Below are 18908 nucleotides of genomic sequence, written 5' to 3' on the forward strand. Positions count from 1 at the left end.
AAAAAGACACATATTTTGGCTGTATTAGAAGCAGTTAGTTACTATTTCAATCAAAGGGATATCACTCACCTTTTTCTGAGAAGGAATCTTGATGGGGAAGCACAGTTCTTTGTTACCTCCCCTACTGTGAGGTCACAAGTGGCACTTGTTGCACCGAGGGGGTTACAGAGGGTGCATGTGTACTGGCCAATGTCTCGTGTGCAGGGGGACGTTACCTCCAGAAAGTGTTCCTCTCCAACACTACTGATCTGAGGTTTTGAAAGATAATCTTTACAAATATGAAAGAGTTCTGTTTCTTAAAAGATCTGAAAAAATGTTATTCTAAGCAAAATGGCCAATTAACTTTTACGCATAAATACTTGCCCAACCTTCTTTGTAGAATATTAAGTTTATCTGCGAGTCCCAAAATTAGGGGTTTCCAAATGGGATTTAGCATACATGTACTGTGATATATTTTGTTTAAAATGAACCTATTTTGGTATGTTATCAGTATGTTAATCTGCGTAAGTTATGGACAGAGGCAGCATTACCATTTTTGTTTGTTTTTTGTTAAAAAATTTAAGCATGAATGACATAATGTGGATAACCGCAGACATTCGAGAACAATAATTCCAAAGTGCATTTGATCAGAACATTATACATCTGCATAAAGATCTAACCCTTACAAATATATCATTAGACTTCATAAAAAGACATCAGGATGTTTATTCTCTTTGATTTTATAACTCTTTTTTTTCAACACACCAAAAGCTTAACAAACAGATGTCCACAATTGTCAGATTATCTTATCCAGTCCATTTAAAGGCAATAACTCAATGTTCAGTAAAGAGAGAGTTATGGGCCTTGCTATACATGTGTACTGACAAGCTGATAAGCCTTTACCCACCTTGATCTTATTGCCGTGTTTCAGTGTCTGTCTTCCTCGCTGCCACTGGACGGAGGGTGGGGGATTTCCTGAGATCTTGCACGTGAAAATTGCGGCCTCGTTCTCTCGCACATGTAAGCTTTGAGGGCCAATCAGGAAAGCTGGAGGAGTCTGCAGGTCTTCGTCTGTTTCCAATGTCTTGTCTAGTTGGCGTTTATGTTAGTAATTGAGAAAACAACAAACGGCATGCATTGGTTTCATATGAATATCAAAGTAATGCACTATTTATCATACACAATACGTAGGTAAAAACTCCCTAGTACGTGCATGACTATCTAAGGTTCAAATTTAACACTAGAACCTTGGAAATGGAATGTCACTTTCGTAAAATTGACATACAATAATAACAAACGTCTTGTCATTTTTTTTGTATAAAAATATTGCACATTGTCATAAAAAACACTTCATAATGTCTCATAAAGTTCATGTTTTGTATCACATAAAAAAATCACAATTATAAAAAACATGCCAAAAATTCAAACGTAAAGAAAGGTAGAAGAAAAAAATTCATAAAACTGTACATTCAAATAAGAAGACAGAGAGAAAGAAAGACAAACGAAAGAGAGATTTAGAGAGGTTTGGTTGGGTTTATTTTTTCTTGGTCTTGAGCAGATTTGAGCGGAGGCCCTCTGGAAATACAAGAGGAGAGGATTTTGAGAATATTGCAGATTTTCGTTCTGATATATTAAGTGTTATTTCCATGATGCATTGCCATGCCTTGTTTCCAGGGTAACATGAAAATGTTGCAGGCAGTGGGTGGGGTAACTGGTAACCATGGTGATCTCCATCTCCGTGAGCAAAACATGCAAAACATCATGTTCAATAGTTGTGGGGCTCCAATGCAAAACTCCGCTTACTCCTGATACAAGCTCTGATCATTGAGATATTTTGCAGACATGCAGCGTCAATATGCAAACATTAAAACTAGAATCAGGGCCCATACTGAAATAATGTAAGTGTAGTTTGAACTTGAGACTCAGTAATATGAAATCTTCAAAAATTTAAATATCAAAAGATATAACTGTAGAGATAGCAATTTGTGACAGATAAAGAACATATTATTCCTATAAGCAGTTTATATAATGAGGTTTACCCCAGGGGCAAATATGTGCATATAAACGCAAATACCCACGTGGTTGAATTTTACCCTTGCCCTTTGGCCATAAATGCAAGGGGTATATTTACCCCAGGGGCAAATGTGTGCATATAAACACAAATACCCATGGGGGTAAATTAACCTCAAGAGCTAATACGAACATATAAACGCAAAAACCCACGAAGGTAATTTAAAGTCTTTCCAATTTGGTCTTTATGCCTTTATTTTGAGAATATTAACATAATGTCACTGAATTATGGAGGCATATTCCTGCCATAAGATAAACTGTTAATGTTCATGAATAATTTTGTGTTTACCACTTAATTTTCACAATAATTATTTAGCTATCTAGTTAATATTCGCGAATTTGTTTTGGTAAGATAATGTATCATAAGACTAAAAACAGGCCGGAAAGTTCCCAGATTAAATCAAATGTTTGTTACTTATACTATTTAGCTTCATCATTATTGTACTTTTCAACACAAACTATTGGCATTTTATCAACCATATTCATTTCAATTAACTTAAAATGGCGTCTAAAAAAAAACAGCGTCAAATTTGCCAACATCTTGACGCTGTGACTCAGAAATGCATTTTTTTAATTTTGTTGTAAAAATGCTTATATATATGAGCAAAGGTGCTAAAAATAGGTGTACCTGTTTTTACAAATAATCTAAGGAACTCTACAATATTGCACACTTCTTTTGTAAAAATGTTATATTATAGAATATTTTTAAAGATTCCAAATTTCGGATTTCTGAGACTGAGTCTCAAAAACTCAGTTTTTTTCTGAGCCTAAAACTCAGACTCAAGTCATAAGTGAATTTGAACCCTGGAGTATTTGATATAAAAAATGTTAGTAATTGCAAATGCTCAAAAACATACCTGGCATACAACAATAACAATGTACAGGTGTTGTATTTAATTAACTAGCAAAATGTTACAATTCAATCATTCCATTTCCAAAGCAAAATATTTTAACTAACACAAATATCCCCAAATTTGGCACAAAACACATCTAGTTTAACCAGTTTTCTGCCTCAAATGCTTCAAGTACCCCTAACTGAAAATGTCATTGTAATTGGTAATTGCTGATAAATTTTCATGTCGGTGGGCAATGTAACACTTGAATGTTAGATTTACCACTCTCATTTGGTAGGATGAATAATTTATTTAAATGTCCCAGCATCATCCTCGCAATGCCATTATATTTACATCTGACAAAACATAATACAAAAAATACACTAAAAAAAGTCTTCCCCATTTTTATACAAGTAAAATTAACAATAAAATCTATGTATTCTTGATTGAGCAGTATTTCAAATTGAAAAAAAAATATTTTGATTAAATATATTTTCTTATCATCAAGAGTCACATAAATTATTAACTCCTTTGAAAAGACATTTAAATAAAAAAATCCCCTTAATTTATAACATTATAATCCCTTCATTTTATAAGATAACTATTTTTTCATTTTTTTTTTTACTTCGGGTGATTTATTACTTGTGGTTAAGAAATCTGATCTCAATGTGAACTAGTTCTCTGGTAACTCCATTAACCACAATGTAAAATGTTAGCCCCTAGTGACCCCCACACAGTTCTAGTATCATTTGAACAATATTTGTTTACTGATTACAAATATGTTAAATAAATGATCGAAAGTTTATCATAAAAAAAAGTTATCAGTTTGTATATTTGCTCTTATTTTCAACTAAAATTGAACATATATCATATAATTTACAATCATTAAACAAGCATTCGTTCATTATTAATTATTTTTTTGATATGTGTTTACTTTTTCTTTCTCACACAAACCCTTTAAAATGATACCGAAATTCTTTAGGGTCAACTGGCATCCTAAAATCACATAGCTGTGGGTCGAACACCTTAAATAGGCACACATTTGCTTAGGTTAAATTAATGGGTCAGATTTCTTAAGTACAACAAAATAATCATTCACCAAAAAAGTGATTTTTTTCTTTTCTTTTTCCCTACCTTATGTAATGCATAAATTATATCATTTTCATCCTGGAGCATATCAAGAAGTGTTTCAAGAATATGTCTGCTTACCTTTTTAAATCTTATCTCTTTTTTTAATATCGTTGAAGTCACCTTTTAATTACAAAGTCTCCATTTTGAAATTAAAGCTGAAGAAAACCCACCACATACGGTTTCATTTTATCATACAATCTTACTAAGTAAATTAGTCCACCGTCTGTCACATCTATGTCCATACATTTGATTCACCTATTTCAGCGACGTTCATTGACGAGGCAGTGTCAAAATTGTACATGAAGCCATTTCACTGCCAGCTACCATAAATTGTTATATCTTGAAAACAAACAAGTAAATCACTTCAAATGAAAACAAACAAGTACACTTAAAATGAAAACAAACTTAACACTTGCACATACACTTAGAAGAAAGCCCTATGATCAGAACAGGTTCCATATAAACCCTTCTGCCAGACTTCCTCTTTCATCTTAAACTTAATAATTTAATATCTTATACTTATTTGGCACTTTAAATAAAACCACCTTAAGACAGATTTCAAAATTATAAGCCAATTATATAAGCCAAATATCATAATTATAAGTTTGAAACTGTTTCCTTCCTAATCATAAACTTCATAATTTATTTCTTTAAAAATGTTTTTTCGGGGGAAATTTAAAATCCAATAAAAAATCTTAAACTGACAGAGATTCCAAAATTATAAGCAATTCAAGCCGGTTTCCTCCATAATCTTAAACTTCCTATTTTAAAACAAGACACATTAAATCCAATAAAAAAACTTAACCTTACAAAGTTTCCAAAAGTATAAGTCATTTAATTAACAGCTTCCTTCACAATCTTAGAAATGTTATTATATATTTTGTTAATTTTACAGTTTGAGGAAAATTGATGGAGGTTCATATTACGATACTGGCTTCCTTTTCAATCTGTTAGTTTATAATACTTAAAATATGCTAAATTTGCTGACATTTTGTGAATTAATATTATTAAAACTTAAAACCCCACCTTATATTTCACCCGATTTCCAAATGCAGCAGCAAAATCTACAATTTTATCTTCACTATGAAATTAAGCGTATCTAACTATATCTTATAACATTCTTTCTTTTCATATACTCTTTTCTTCTCTATCATAGCCATGACATAAAACCACATTCTGTTACGGTCCAGTAATTAATAATACAAAGCACAATACTTTTACTATAAATGAAAATGTATATTACCAAATCATATTACCTTTTTTTCTGTGATAGTATTTATATCGAACACTTAACGCCTAATGTATTGTACCTCTGGCGCTATTGAAACACCATCAAATTAATAATTCTATAATTTCTGAATCCATATGGGTCCATAATCAATATTTTCAAGATATCTTACTTCAAATACATTCTACCAGCTTAGCAAAGCAAAAGTGACAAACTTCTAAGTTGATATGGAGTTACCACCCTTTAATGCGCTAAACCTTCAATTGCATAAATTGCCTGAAGTTAAATTAAACAGCTGTTACTGCTATTTATTAGATTCTGCAATAATTATATGCTTGTTTTTCTGAGACTTTCTACACTTTTTGATAAAACAGGTATTTATCTTCTACATGTTCAAGCCTTCTATGCATTAATTTGAATAATATCAAGTCATCATCAAATATGAATGAGCATGCAAAAATTTAACAAGTACCGAAAACATTAAAATCAATATTTTTCAGTCAAACTTTTTTTTTCATATTGCAAAACTATGGCAGTGTTAATATTTGTACAGACTAAAATTACTAGCCTTGGTTATTAATTATACCCACCAGCGGTAATTAGCGATTATATGTTATAATTGCCTAAGTATGCATGATCTATTTTATACATTTAAATGCCATTTACGAAATTGTGTGTTTTGTATAAAAGAGCAATTTATTTTAGTTTTATTTTTGAAATGAATATAAAGGAATATAGAACATGAACTCCAAATCCACTTTGATAATGATTAACACAGATTCTCTTTAATACTATATCAAATGTTTACAATATAAGTATTTGAATAAGATGTTCGGATAAGATAGAAAATCTTATTTGCTGTGCCTATGATTTATAGTATGAAATTTCTCTTTGCTTGTTCGTTAGGCCATTTCATGTCCTATCTATAATCAATTTACATACAAATATTAAATTATCCTCCCAATGATTATTCACCAAACATTACAATACCCCTCATAAAAAATTAATTGACCAAAACTGAATTATCATAAATTAATGCATTATATCACCATATTCCCTGTCTTAACCATAAATAAATATCCAACCTGTATTCATTCATATATAGTGATTTTCAAAGCTCTATTAATTTTCTTTTCAGTTTAAGAACCTATTAATGACATGTAAATTTAGAAATTCAAGATTTCTGATGGAAGCAGATGTGTTTTATGCCAAACAAAAATTGCCAAATACATTTCAAACTAAAAAGAATGAAATTCAATGGCAAAACTAAATAAAAGGGACATTACTACTAGAAAGCTAAATAGAGGTAGGTAACATAACTACTGAAAAAAGGATATAAAAAAAAATCATGAACATAGACAAAATGCAATGGGGAATAAAGATCAACAATTCGCCCAAGATAATTTTGTGTTTACAAACAATTACTTGATTGATAGACAGCAGGAAAATATCTTAAATCTAAATATGATACAATAGGATAGAACAGTTGACTCATGTATTGATTGTCATCTTCATATCGAATATTCCAACTATTGAGATGTTCATGTTATCTTGGGCGGACTGTATAACTCGATGCAAAAAGATAATAAAAATACTGAAAACTCAATGAGGAAATAATTAACTAAATGGAAATAAATGTACAAAAATACCTTCATGCACATTAAGCCTACAGAACGTATCTGTATCTCCGTAGCTGTTGTACGCTTCACAGACATACTCTCCGGAGTCCTCGGGAAAAACCTCGGGAATAATGAGCATGTGGGTGTTGCCCTTGGTTACCATGCGACAGACCGGGTCAGTGGGCGGGATCTCTCGGTTGTTGTGTACCCAGATTATGTCTATAGGAGGGCTTCCTGGACAAGACAACAGCACACATACATGCAACACATGCCAACAGTTATTGTACATGAAGGGCCATGTGGACATACCAGCATTTCTATAGCAAATGTCCATCGACCCTTTTGGAAATGAATGAGCATTAAGTTACAAGAGCTCTGTAGAGCAAAATGCAACACTTGTCATTTTGTTTTCTTTCCAGTTAAAACTGCACTCTCACAGATTGAATGTTTTGATAACTTTTTATTTGTTGTCTTGGAACGCGCCAATTTTTGCAAAAATCCAAGTAAACCAGTTAAATAAGACAGCTGTTAAAAATGTAGATCGCAGATTTTTATATTTAAGTTCAAAATTGGATGTTTTTTGCATTTTTCTTAAACCGTTAACGTTAGTAACAGTTTAAGCCATAAAACATTACTTTCGAACGGAAATACGAAAATCTACAATCTGATTCTTTGTCAGCAACCTTATATCATTGGTTTGCAGATATTTACGCAAAAATTTCTTCTTTTCAAGACAAAAAATAAAGTTTTAAAAATGCTATATCTGTGAGAGTGCAGCTTTAAAAGATTGAGCACAAATAAATAATTATTAAAGCCAGAGTTATAGGCCTGCCTGTGTGTATTGTCACTGAAAACAGGTGTACCATGTACCATGGGGGGGGGGGGGATAATGATTTACTGATGTGACACAATCAAATTCAGCAGAAAAAAAATAAAATCACTCAATACTTTCAAAACTGAACAAACATGTTGAATCAACACTTTGAAGAATTTTAAGGTACGTAACTAGACCAATTTTAAGTTTATTTTGCGGCCAATTTCATGCTCATTTTCATCTTGTAAACACGATTTACATATCTCAGTCTGAAACGCCCATGCTAGATGCCATGCAAAAACATTTACTTACATAAACTTACAGACGAACAAATACCTAATGCATCATGTAATGTTAGCTTCGCATGAATTATATCCAAGTATTTGATATTGTTATAAGTTATGAAAATGAAAACAGAGGTTCTAACTACAGTACATGTATATCATAGTATTTTGTCCATTGAATTACAGTCATGTAGGTTTGACTTATTACTCAGAAAATTATATCATTCATAAAATCATATTAAGGATCGATTTTATATCTTTTACATATAATATAACTCTATATGTTAAGTCTATAACAAAACATTATCTTTTTATAACCATAATGGAAGTTATAATTCAATAAAAATGTAATTAATGCACTGACCTTTAACCTCCACGCTCATCTCAACTCTGTCTCCATCGTTAACTTCCATATCATTGAGCTCCTTCGTGAATATTGGGGGCTCCCTCACATCCGCAGATCCTAGACACATAAAAAAGAACACATTCATTAATTATTGATAAATTGATTAATTGACTGAAATTTGATATTGCATAATAAACATTGCACTCAGCTAATCAAGATTTTTACATAAAAGTAGCAAAATATCCTGGCATCGATTTTCTCCTGTTACTTTTATACTATATCTGTTATGTATAATATCTTTCTGTAAACAAAAATATGTGTTCAATAATAGTTCCCCAAAATAAAATATATAGCAAATTCAATATTAATTCTTAGAATATTGAGTTAAGAATAATTGACAATTAGCAGACCTTACTGATTTTGATAATATTTCAAATAATCTTGTTTACAAATATGATAGAGAAAGAAATATAATTTCATTTCAAGCAAATAATTAAATTTTAATGTTATAATCTTCAGACAGAATCTTGATTTAAATGTTTGCACTGTGTTTCAGAGACTTATATATTAACTTTATATTCAGAATTTCTTCATAAAATTTGAGGAACAGCCATAAAACAAATGAAATATCCATAAAACTAAACCTCCAAGAACATAAATCTTCCATTAAAATCATTTATAAACATTTCAAAATTTTGTTTTTAATAAAACACAAGTTTTTCATGAAGGAAAATCTAAACATGTCATGTATTTCAGCAATAAACATTACTTAGAATGTCTTTGAGCTTGTGACATTAATTAAAAAGAAAAATGGCACATCCACAGACCTGTCTCCTAGCAACAGATTTTAATCAGTAAAGAACACCTTGATGAATAAAAAGAATTAAATCCTTAATACACACACCGACACTAGAAAATGTGTCTATAAAGTAAGTGAAATCACTTTCGTCAAGAGTTGATTACTCAACCTGAAGCTATTTCCCTGTATAGATTTAATTTCAATTTGTCCGCTTCGGTTCATCTACATACAAGATCTCTCGCCCTCAAAAATTCCTGTCACAAAATAGCTACTTCATCATTCAGACAAATGCCCCTGTAACCAACGAAGGACATACTGGCTCAGAACATGTTTGAGTAATGTATATTAATCATATCATATATCAGATAATTAAAGAAAAAATATGAAGTGGGGGAAATCAATACTAGATCGTTTTTACTTTTTTTTGGGGGGGGGGGGGGGGGGGGGGAGGTAGGGTAAGGATGTACAAGAAATGCTAAACTTACAGACAATAATTGTTACAGTGTAAAACACTGGAAAGCATATAATAGAAATCTTTATTACAAATCAATACATCTATCCTTTGGTAGACAATAACACTTGTACATTGCATCTACATACGTAAGTATACACTATACATGAGCTATCTGAAAGTGTATGAACCTTTGGACTAACTGGTTTATAATCAGACAAGAAATCTAAACCAATATTGCAATCTCCCCTCAATGACATTAATCATGAAAGGTAACCTGACTTCATAAAAGGCATCTAGCATATTTGCGGCATTTAATTTAATCATTTTTCACCCAGTTAATCCATTTTTATATTTATCTGACATGACACACTGAACACACAATTGTACAACCATTTATAAATTGAAGGATTTGGTTAATAGCAGATAATTAATCTTTTTAGAGACAGATTATTCATATCGGATATACGTTCAATTTACTCATGTATTAAACATTTGAAAATTAATCAACGTACATAATGTAAATAGCCTAACAACGTAATGTTCCCCACCTCCCACCCGTCCAACTGTATACTATTTTTGCAATGTCTTTGACAATACATATCTTTCACATTTTCAATACATGTTGCATTCCTCCGTACATCTGTATCACTAACAAGAAGCTAAAACCTTGTATGCTATATACTACAAACACCTCCCTTTAATTCTAAAAGATAATCCCTATAAACTTTCATTTTTTTCTAACCTGTAACATTAATGGAGGCCATTGTCTTTTCCTCGCCTGCGATATTTCTCGCAATGCATGTAAACTGTGCGTCCTGGGCAGGGTCAAGGTTGTTCACTATGAGGCGACCTTTGCCATCCTTGTAATCCATGCGGATGTCCTGGGAGGATCTGAGCTCCTCGTTGTTCTTGTACCACTTCAGTGAGGGGCGGGGCTGGCCTGTGAGCCGAGAAAATACATTCACAATGTGTGTATAACAATAGCATAAAAAATTCTGGCGTAACATAAGACAGCACACAAAACCACTGGACTTTATCTGTTTTTTTACCAGTTCAGTTTCCCAGGGTTGGGCTGGCCTGTGAGTCAGGAAAAGCACTTTAGAATGTGTTTATAATAGCATCAAAATGCAGACAAATAAAAGTAAGCACACATAGCTATGTTGTTTTAGTACAATTTCAATAATGGCTTAAATGTTTTCCTAACTTTGTGCCAAAGTTTCTTTAAAAAAAAAAAGTCCATTTTCAATCCCACTGAAATATGAAACATAATAAATATCTTCCTAATATAATAAATGAAAGTCAAAACTCAAAGTCTCTAGTCCACACAGCATCATATTTTTTTCCAAATAAGGCCAGAAATTCTTTGGACTTGAATTGTGGGAATAAAAAGATAACAATGATTTGAAGGATCTATTTCCCATGATAATTTCATAAAAATACCTGCATTATCAATAGAGGCAACTTGTGGTGAGAAATTAATAGATATATAGCACCTCTATAATGAGCTTATAAACCTTTATTGCATGTACAGTAATAAGTGATCAATTTTCCCCATCTTGGAGGGCTTTTATTGCAAATCCTTTCAACACGGAATTTCCACCAAGAAAACTAATGCATTGGTTCAAAATCATTATTTAATCAATCATTTTTCTCTTACGATGAAAATGCATATGTCACTTTAAAGCTAATCATAAAATCTCTTCTATTTTTGAAATTTATGTAATTTACATTGCAACTGCACTTGCTAAAGGTTATTTTACACTAATTTATTTCAGCTCAATTGTGAAGACTTCTATAAGATGATATGAATCAGTCACCAGTATGTCTCTTGGGTTGAAACCAGTACCAGGCCATTATTCAATATTATTTTCACCCTTGTCTATAAACATGCTTCAGTCTATTGGCCAATTATTTTAACCATTCAATGAAAACACTCGGATTCTACTCTTTAATTTTTGCTCAACCTAAGTATTCTGATCTAATTTAAATCGGCCCCAGGTTTCCTTTTTTGAGAGGCTAAGAGAATGTGACCCTGGTGGTGACCAATGCAACGACCTCTTGGGTGAGAGGCATACCACTAGACCATTCTTACTCTACAAATATAGTTAGAACCACAAGCCAGCTTGACCAGGAGTACCCGCACTATGGTTTATAAAAAATCTGACCCTGTCACCCAGGATGCTGACAAAAGCGACGGTGACCCAGGATCCAAGACGATAACAGAAGCTACAGAGACCATAATTATCAAAGTGAAAGCCAAAGCAACATTAATGAAAGCCAGTTTATACGTCTTGCTATATATGAGCATCCTGTCTCAGGTAACATGAACATGTATACCAATGCCAAATCTAAAGATCATACACAACACAAACAATGACCCCAAGGCTATCATCAACTATTTTTTAAAAACAGGCTAAAAATGGCTTACCTGTGACTTGAGTCTCGAGCACGACTTTCTCTCCTGGTTCCACGGACGTGTCCGCAAGGGCAACAGTGAACTTAGGTGGCGTCGGCTTTACTTTGGGGTCTGAAATAGAGAGACAAACGTTCAGTAATTGAACAAAATCATGGGACAAAGTTAATTAACGTAGAGGTCTTTTCAAAGGAAAACTGCAAACTTTGGTAGCTGGTTTGTAGCCTGAACTTAAAAGCAACAATGTAAGTTCAAACATTGATATTCTTTTATAAGCAAACTGTATACCTCGATGGCTGGTTTATGACCTGAGCTTAGAATGAACAACAAAGGTTGAGATTTGAAAAACATTGTTCTTTTTTATAAAAAATCTAAACTTGATATTGTAAACAGCCCTTCAGTTTCATCATGTTTTCAGAATGCAATAACAACATGTTTCAGTGTTCTCCTGCTGATATATTTTCATGAAGTTTATGGCGAATTGATCGACCAGACTTGAAGTTTATTGCAATGTTTACTGTACATATATCTCATTATTAGTAGTAAATTTTGTGCACCAAGTGTGAAGATACAATATAAAATGTTGTAATAAAGTATTGATAAAATGTATGGCTGATTTCTGGCTGTGTGAATGACCTTAAACATGAAAGACAAAATATAACTTGTGGTTATAACAAGAAATGAAAAGTTTAGGGACCAAAATACCTGCTGCATGATTATTTTTATTCAACTTACAGATTAAAACCTGGCTGTGAAACTTGGTCCAAGAGTATCTCGGTTAACAGTTGATATATATCACTTTCTAATTATCCAAGAAGCACCAAACAGGGAACTTTATACCCCAACAGGGTTTCAGCAGGGATCAGCCTCTGGTCATTCCTGGGCATATTGCTAATAAATCTCTTAGTCCATGCAGTTGAAAAGTTGAAGGTGTTACTGTATTGTAAAACATAGGTGTTAAACCTATTCCAACATTTATATTTATCAACAAAACAACTACTCACCAAGAAGTGATACAAGGGCGCGTGTCTTCGCCTCGCCGCCGGTGTTTTTCACGACACACTCGTATGTGCCACACAGGCGTTTGCTCACGTCCTTAAGCACCAGTTTTGCGGTCCGTCCGTCAAACGTGGCCTTCCCTTGCCATGAGCTCACTTCCCGACCTTCCCGGAACCATGTGGCTCTCCCATCAATGGCATCTGAGCAAATTTAAAGATGCGTTTTCTCATGAAAGCTTGATACAGTATTGCTAGAAATAAGGTTTTATTGAAGAATATTCCTATAGTTAAGATTATATCGAAGATTTAACGAGCGGTAACTGTTATATAACTCATTACGCTTCAGCTTCCACATGCAGTCATGAGTCACGCTTTCTGATTCCAATTGTAAACACATAAAAGCCAGTTGCATCCTTGTACAGGTAATAATAACCATGCCACTCTTAAACACTATTTCTCCTTAGATTATACATCAAATCATACATCTGCCTTCAAAAAGTACCAGGAATAATCATGAAGAGTAGTAGTTTTACAACTTAACATACATGATGTCATAATTTGGTACTGCCTTCAGAAAACAGGATATTATGTTTGTCAGTTAAAACACAATGCGTAAATTCTTTATGAACGAGTTAGAAGTACATTAACTCATCTTAAAACAGTTTTTTAATATTCATCATGAATACAAAATCAGCTACCTTGAATGAAAATATTTCCAACAAAAGTATGTGTATATAAATTCCTTCTACAGTTTATCCTTTTTAAAGATGATATCAATATAAACAAATAATTTAATAAACAACAACAGAATTACATAATATGAAACAAAACAATTTAGCTAACTTTTGTTCATAAGGATCTGGAATTCGATTATTTTGAAGTGATTTGACCTCAGGGACATTACAACATGACATTTTGTAAGGATCGACTTTACATCAACATTCGCCACAATTTACTCAATTGTTAAAGTTTGAAAGTTTTTATAGTCCTGTCATACACCCATTTATGGCAGGCTGCAGTCTATTACAAACTCAAGTTTATTAATGTTTGATATATGTAATAAATAATATTTGGTGATAAAACGCTGTTCCTATGAGTGAATTATTTCGATGTTGATGGGAAGGGTGTGGTATTATCATATAAAATATTTAGCGTATATGATGCATGTAATAATGTTTGAGGGGCAAAATTATAAATAATGTGTAAAATAGTAAAAACACTTGTTACAATTATGCAAATAAAATACATGAAAATTAATAAAACATTTTGATTCCTTACTTCAGGCAGAGTTTTTCTATAATTAACATATTTGAACCTAAAAGCGCTCACGTCATTCCCATACAAAGTTGTTTTATGCTCCACTCCTAAAATCAGTTCAATGTAACCTCAGCGTTGTGATGTGGATATTTAAGTATATAATTATATGACATAAAAACCATACATCCTAAGGGTCTTGCACTGAACAGCGTGTACAAGCCAAATAACGTCACTTATTTATTTTTTGCTAAACATTTTCACCAATCAAGAACAAAACATAGAATTACAAATTGTGCCTAACCATAACATGGCTATTAATTTTAATCCTGAAATTTCTATGAGTAAGAAAGGGCTGTGTTTAAGTAAGTTCCTTCAGCAAAATTTAAGATTCCTCAGATGCAGCAACCGCGTGTGATACTGATATTGCAGGATTGTGTTTAACACTTTATAGAACTTACTCTCTTCAAATAAATGGAGTTTGTAATCATGTGAAGTTTTACACTAATAAATGTTGTCACAGGCTTAGAAAATGTGCTACCAATCTGGGGATCAAACACACAACCCCAGAAAGTCAGGTGCTCTACCTGGGTATATAGCTACCGGTAATATACTTTCTGACCTGTGTTATGTTTTTCTATGAAATGGTCAATTCCCATGTTATGAAAACTCTGGACAGTCACCTACCCAGGAAAACTTCAAGAATGTCAAACAATGTATATTGATAAACAAGTATAATGAAAGTTTCACTAACTGTGAAATTTGCAGACGAGTGTCGCGTCCTTTTCCTTGTCGGCAAACTCTGTATCCTCGAGTTGGACGTCAACTGTCGGGGGCACAAACATGGACTTTTTACCCGTCTGAGATTTGGGACGCACTGAAATACAAGAATGGGTGTTAAAGTTTTGTAATAGTGTTTTAAAAAAACAACAAATATGATAAAGACTTAATAAGTAAAGTGGTTTCCATGGAAACATCCATGTATCTTAAAAACTATTACCTCAAAACATTTCAATGTTTTAATCAAATAAAACTAAATCAGATATTTTCATGAAATGGATTTTTTTACTATTAATTTAGGTACTAATTCCTAGTACATTGTGAATATTCTATCTTTATTATAGGTGACAACTGATCATATGAACAGACCTTTTATGGTTAATCCAAAATCTTTGTGAATCTGTGCATATGACTTCATTTTTACAAAGACTAACATAGGACATAACTGAATTAACACAGCTGCAATAACCATGGTAAAGGAAGTGGTTTGAAATCATAACCACTCATAAACCACATAGGCATTATACCAGTAAGTACCAGATAACTTGTTATCGCCCTCACTTTAAACAGTATCTAAAATAAACACCATGCTAAGTGTATTAGGAAAATACACTTATGAAAATAATAATAAACTAATTGATTGCAAACAATCAACATTTTGTTTGTTAATTATCATCCCCGGACTTTAACACGGATACTATTGTCTGATTGGCTTATTTCCCAGGGCTGTCTGACTGCTGCGTAATATTTTAGGTGCAGAAAATACCGTTGGGACTATCTGTTGTATTTTGTCTTTTGAAGTTTAAGAAGGTCTGACCGACCCGCATGACAGCTTCACTCCTATGTCACCATCATGATTTAAAGTGTTTTAGATGCAATAAGTGACTTGAGCTTAAAGTGACCACAATTTCCCTTTACATCTAGATATCAGCAGAGTTGAGGAAACAGAGTGATATACCAGGATGTACTATCCTAGGTCCTTTGGAAGAGAGCTCTTGATTCTTTCAAGTACCTTATGTAAAGACCTAACACGGAGACATATTTTCTGAGTTTTAACAATACTGAGTACTCCAAACTTCCCAGTACTACCCTCTGATGCCGAGCACCAGGTAAGGGGGCTACTGGAACTTATCTTTAACATCTTTCTCTTTGACAAGGTCAGGGATTGAACCCGGGACCATCTGCACCAGAAGCAGATCCTCTACCACTGAGCTTATAGGGTTGTTAGAATAAGACTTTCAAATCTTTAGCCTCAGTTAAACATGACATAAAGTTTTGCAAAAGTGTACATGTGATTATGTCATAGCAAACGGAGTTTTTAATTGTGCTCATGATAATTTGTTATTTTATATTCAGGGGAAGTAACCTACCAAACACCTCCAGCTCTGCAGCAGCAGTTGCCTCCCCTGCAGAGTTCTGGATCTTGCACTCGTACATGCCGTTGTCGGTCGGCTTGGCCTTGCTGATCTCCAGAATGTGTGTGTCATTGTCCAAGTGGATCTGTGAATAAACAAACAAGGGACTGCAACATTATATGAAATGATTTTTTAACACAACTTACATTAGTATTCCTACAGGCAAAATTTGTTTAATATTTGACTCAGCTTGACTCACAGACGGTTTTGTATCCATCAACCAAAGCAGGTAAGTTTCTACATGTAGTCAAGTTAAGTGCAGCAAAAGATCATCTCCAACATTCCTTGGCTTCATATTCAGACTGATGCACTTAGATTCTATACACTGTGTTATCTGAAATACTTTGATAAGATTTTAAAATGATATTCAAAATAATGTTTCAATGAATTGCCATCATACTTCCAGTTGAATTAGCACAATCTTAAAACAAACTTTGATTATCTATTCATCAATTATGTTCTGCTTTGGAATAATCCACCTGTACAATCTCATTTCTGTGAATTTTTTTTTCAGTTTTTAGTTTAGTTTTTTTATTTAGTTAATGAAAAATGGATGACCTTGAAACCAGAGCCAACATGTTTAATATTGGAAAATAATACTGCTTATATTTAACATTTCAATGACAAACATCAATGTGACCAACTGGAGCATCAAAGATAATATCAAACACAGTTATTATGTGGAAGTACACAAAAACTAAACTTGGCAAAAAAAACCCTGACCATCCACTTTCAAAGCCAATTTCTTGACCTTTACTTTATAATAACATATCCACATAGCTCTTGTGGTATCTATGAAACACTTGTGTCTATGTAACTTGATAATAATTGAAGGCCGCCAATTTTTAAAGGAATCTTATCAGGGGCGTTACAAGACTACCAAGCTAGATACACATGCCCTTCCTTTAAGGTTGGTCCCACAGCATGCTTCCCCAGATGATTGTCTACAAGCATACCACTTTTATAAAAAATATTAACAGTGTTGCCCTTTACATGTTTTTGCCATCAATAATCCACAAGGAGTGGCAGACACACTCACCTTGACCCTGTCTCCAAGGGCAACTGGTTTTCCATTCTTGGTCCAGTTGATCTGGGTATCAGATGAACCCTCAAATGAGGCCTTGAAGCGGGCAGTCTCTCCCTCATCGATAAACTGGCGTTTAGGCTTCAGAAGGAACTCTGGGGCCTTGCCCGCGCCATTCAGAGCTTCGTTGACAAGTTTCTTGGTTGTCGGGTCGACAGTATGGATGTCCACTGGAAAGAGAGAATGCAAGCTGTGGATTAGTGGAACGTTTTAGATTAAACTTATTTTTTTTACAACAATTGTGACAGACAATGTTACATGAGAGTGTGGTCTTGTGTTGTGGAGAAAACCAAAGCAACCATAGGAAACCCACTGAAAACCTGGTTTGTGATCAAACTCACAAAACACACCATGAACAAGAATCAAACTGGGGACATATTGGTGAAAAGTGAATGCCCGAACCACTGTGCTAACTGGACAAACTAGAGGAACGTGTTCTTTCTAATGTTATAATGCTTGATCAATGATAATGTTCAATGTTTGTGTGTCTCTGTAATGGTTTAATGGTCTGATTGGCATACTGTAATGATATAAGTACAGTTTCATTCAATAGACCAAGGAAAGTGTTAAACTACTGCTTTTGAAAGGGTGATCCCATGTAATCAAGAAACTGCAAAGCACTTTTGTCATTAGCTATGCTTTGTGTTGTTCTCATTAAATCAAAGTGCAATATTCAGACAATATTTCATCCATACAGGTGGGGCTTGGAATACATTGTAAGAGTGAAATGTTGATTGTTTCAAACATCAATACTACCAACAGTTGCATGATGATGAAAGGGCTGTCAATAAAGTACCTCAATATTTTCTTTAAAAGACCAAACAATACCAAGACTTTTCTAATATACAATTTAACAAGAGGGCAGCAGAGCATAATTTTGCAAAAACACATCTGTTGATGATGTTTTCTTCAAGCAAGGGGCATAACTCTTATACTATTTAAGCCAGAGTTTTGGGCCTTGCTATTCAAGTGCATATTGTCTCTGGCAACACTTGTATCTGTTTTGTTTAAAAAAGAAGAAGAATTTTCTTCATTAATTTCCAAAGTAAATGTTTTGCACTATGTTTATGACAACACCTGGAATGCTATCTTATACCTTCAGGGTTTTTTATTGGAAAAACAGACGATAATAAAAGGAAAAGACAACTCTTCCTACCTGAGCCTTCATCGATGCTTCGGCTTCTACTGCCACCTGAAAATAAAGAGTAAGAGTTCAGAACAATCCTTATTTTACCTGGTTCAGCATTTATTTAATTAATTAATCAATTTTACAACAATGATTCCTGTTTGAACTTCCTTCTAAAGCTATAAGATTTTGGGAGGCTGTCTATCACAGCCCTCAATGCTAGGTACCAGAAGGAATGGTATAATAAACATTTAATGAAATATTATGAGTATGCTGATGAA

General features: G+C 33.3%; 1 protein-coding gene across 2 annotated transcripts in view; it reads right to left on the minus strand.

Moving 5' to 3' along the window:
- The window catches only part of LOC128240368 (titin-like), a 332344-nt gene that overhangs the window by 13749 nt on the left and 299687 nt on the right, over window positions 1-18908 (minus strand). For both annotated transcript variants that reach the window (XM_052956995.1, XM_052956996.1), the window contains 11 exons: window positions 18658-18693; window positions 17457-17671; window positions 16373-16502; window positions 14977-15099; window positions 12975-13169; window positions 11986-12084; window positions 10300-10497; window positions 8323-8421; window positions 6891-7094; window positions 887-1068; window positions 70-248 (listed from right to left, as the gene is read on the minus strand). In XM_052956995.1, coding sequence (XP_052812955.1) covers window positions 70-248; window positions 887-1068; window positions 6891-7094; window positions 8323-8421; window positions 10300-10497; window positions 11986-12084; window positions 12975-13169; window positions 14977-15099; window positions 16373-16502; window positions 17457-17671; window positions 18658-18693 — 1660 coding nt within the window. The remainder of the gene's footprint in view (window positions 1-69; window positions 249-886; window positions 1069-6890; window positions 7095-8322; window positions 8422-10299; window positions 10498-11985; window positions 12085-12974; window positions 13170-14976; window positions 15100-16372; window positions 16503-17456; window positions 17672-18657; window positions 18694-18908) is intronic.

The sequence above is a fragment of the Mya arenaria genome, chromosome 7 (assembly GCF_026914265.1).
Source record: "Mya arenaria isolate MELC-2E11 chromosome 7, ASM2691426v1".
In the NCBI taxonomy this organism is placed as follows: domain Eukaryota; kingdom Metazoa; phylum Mollusca; class Bivalvia; order Myida; family Myidae; genus Mya; species Mya arenaria.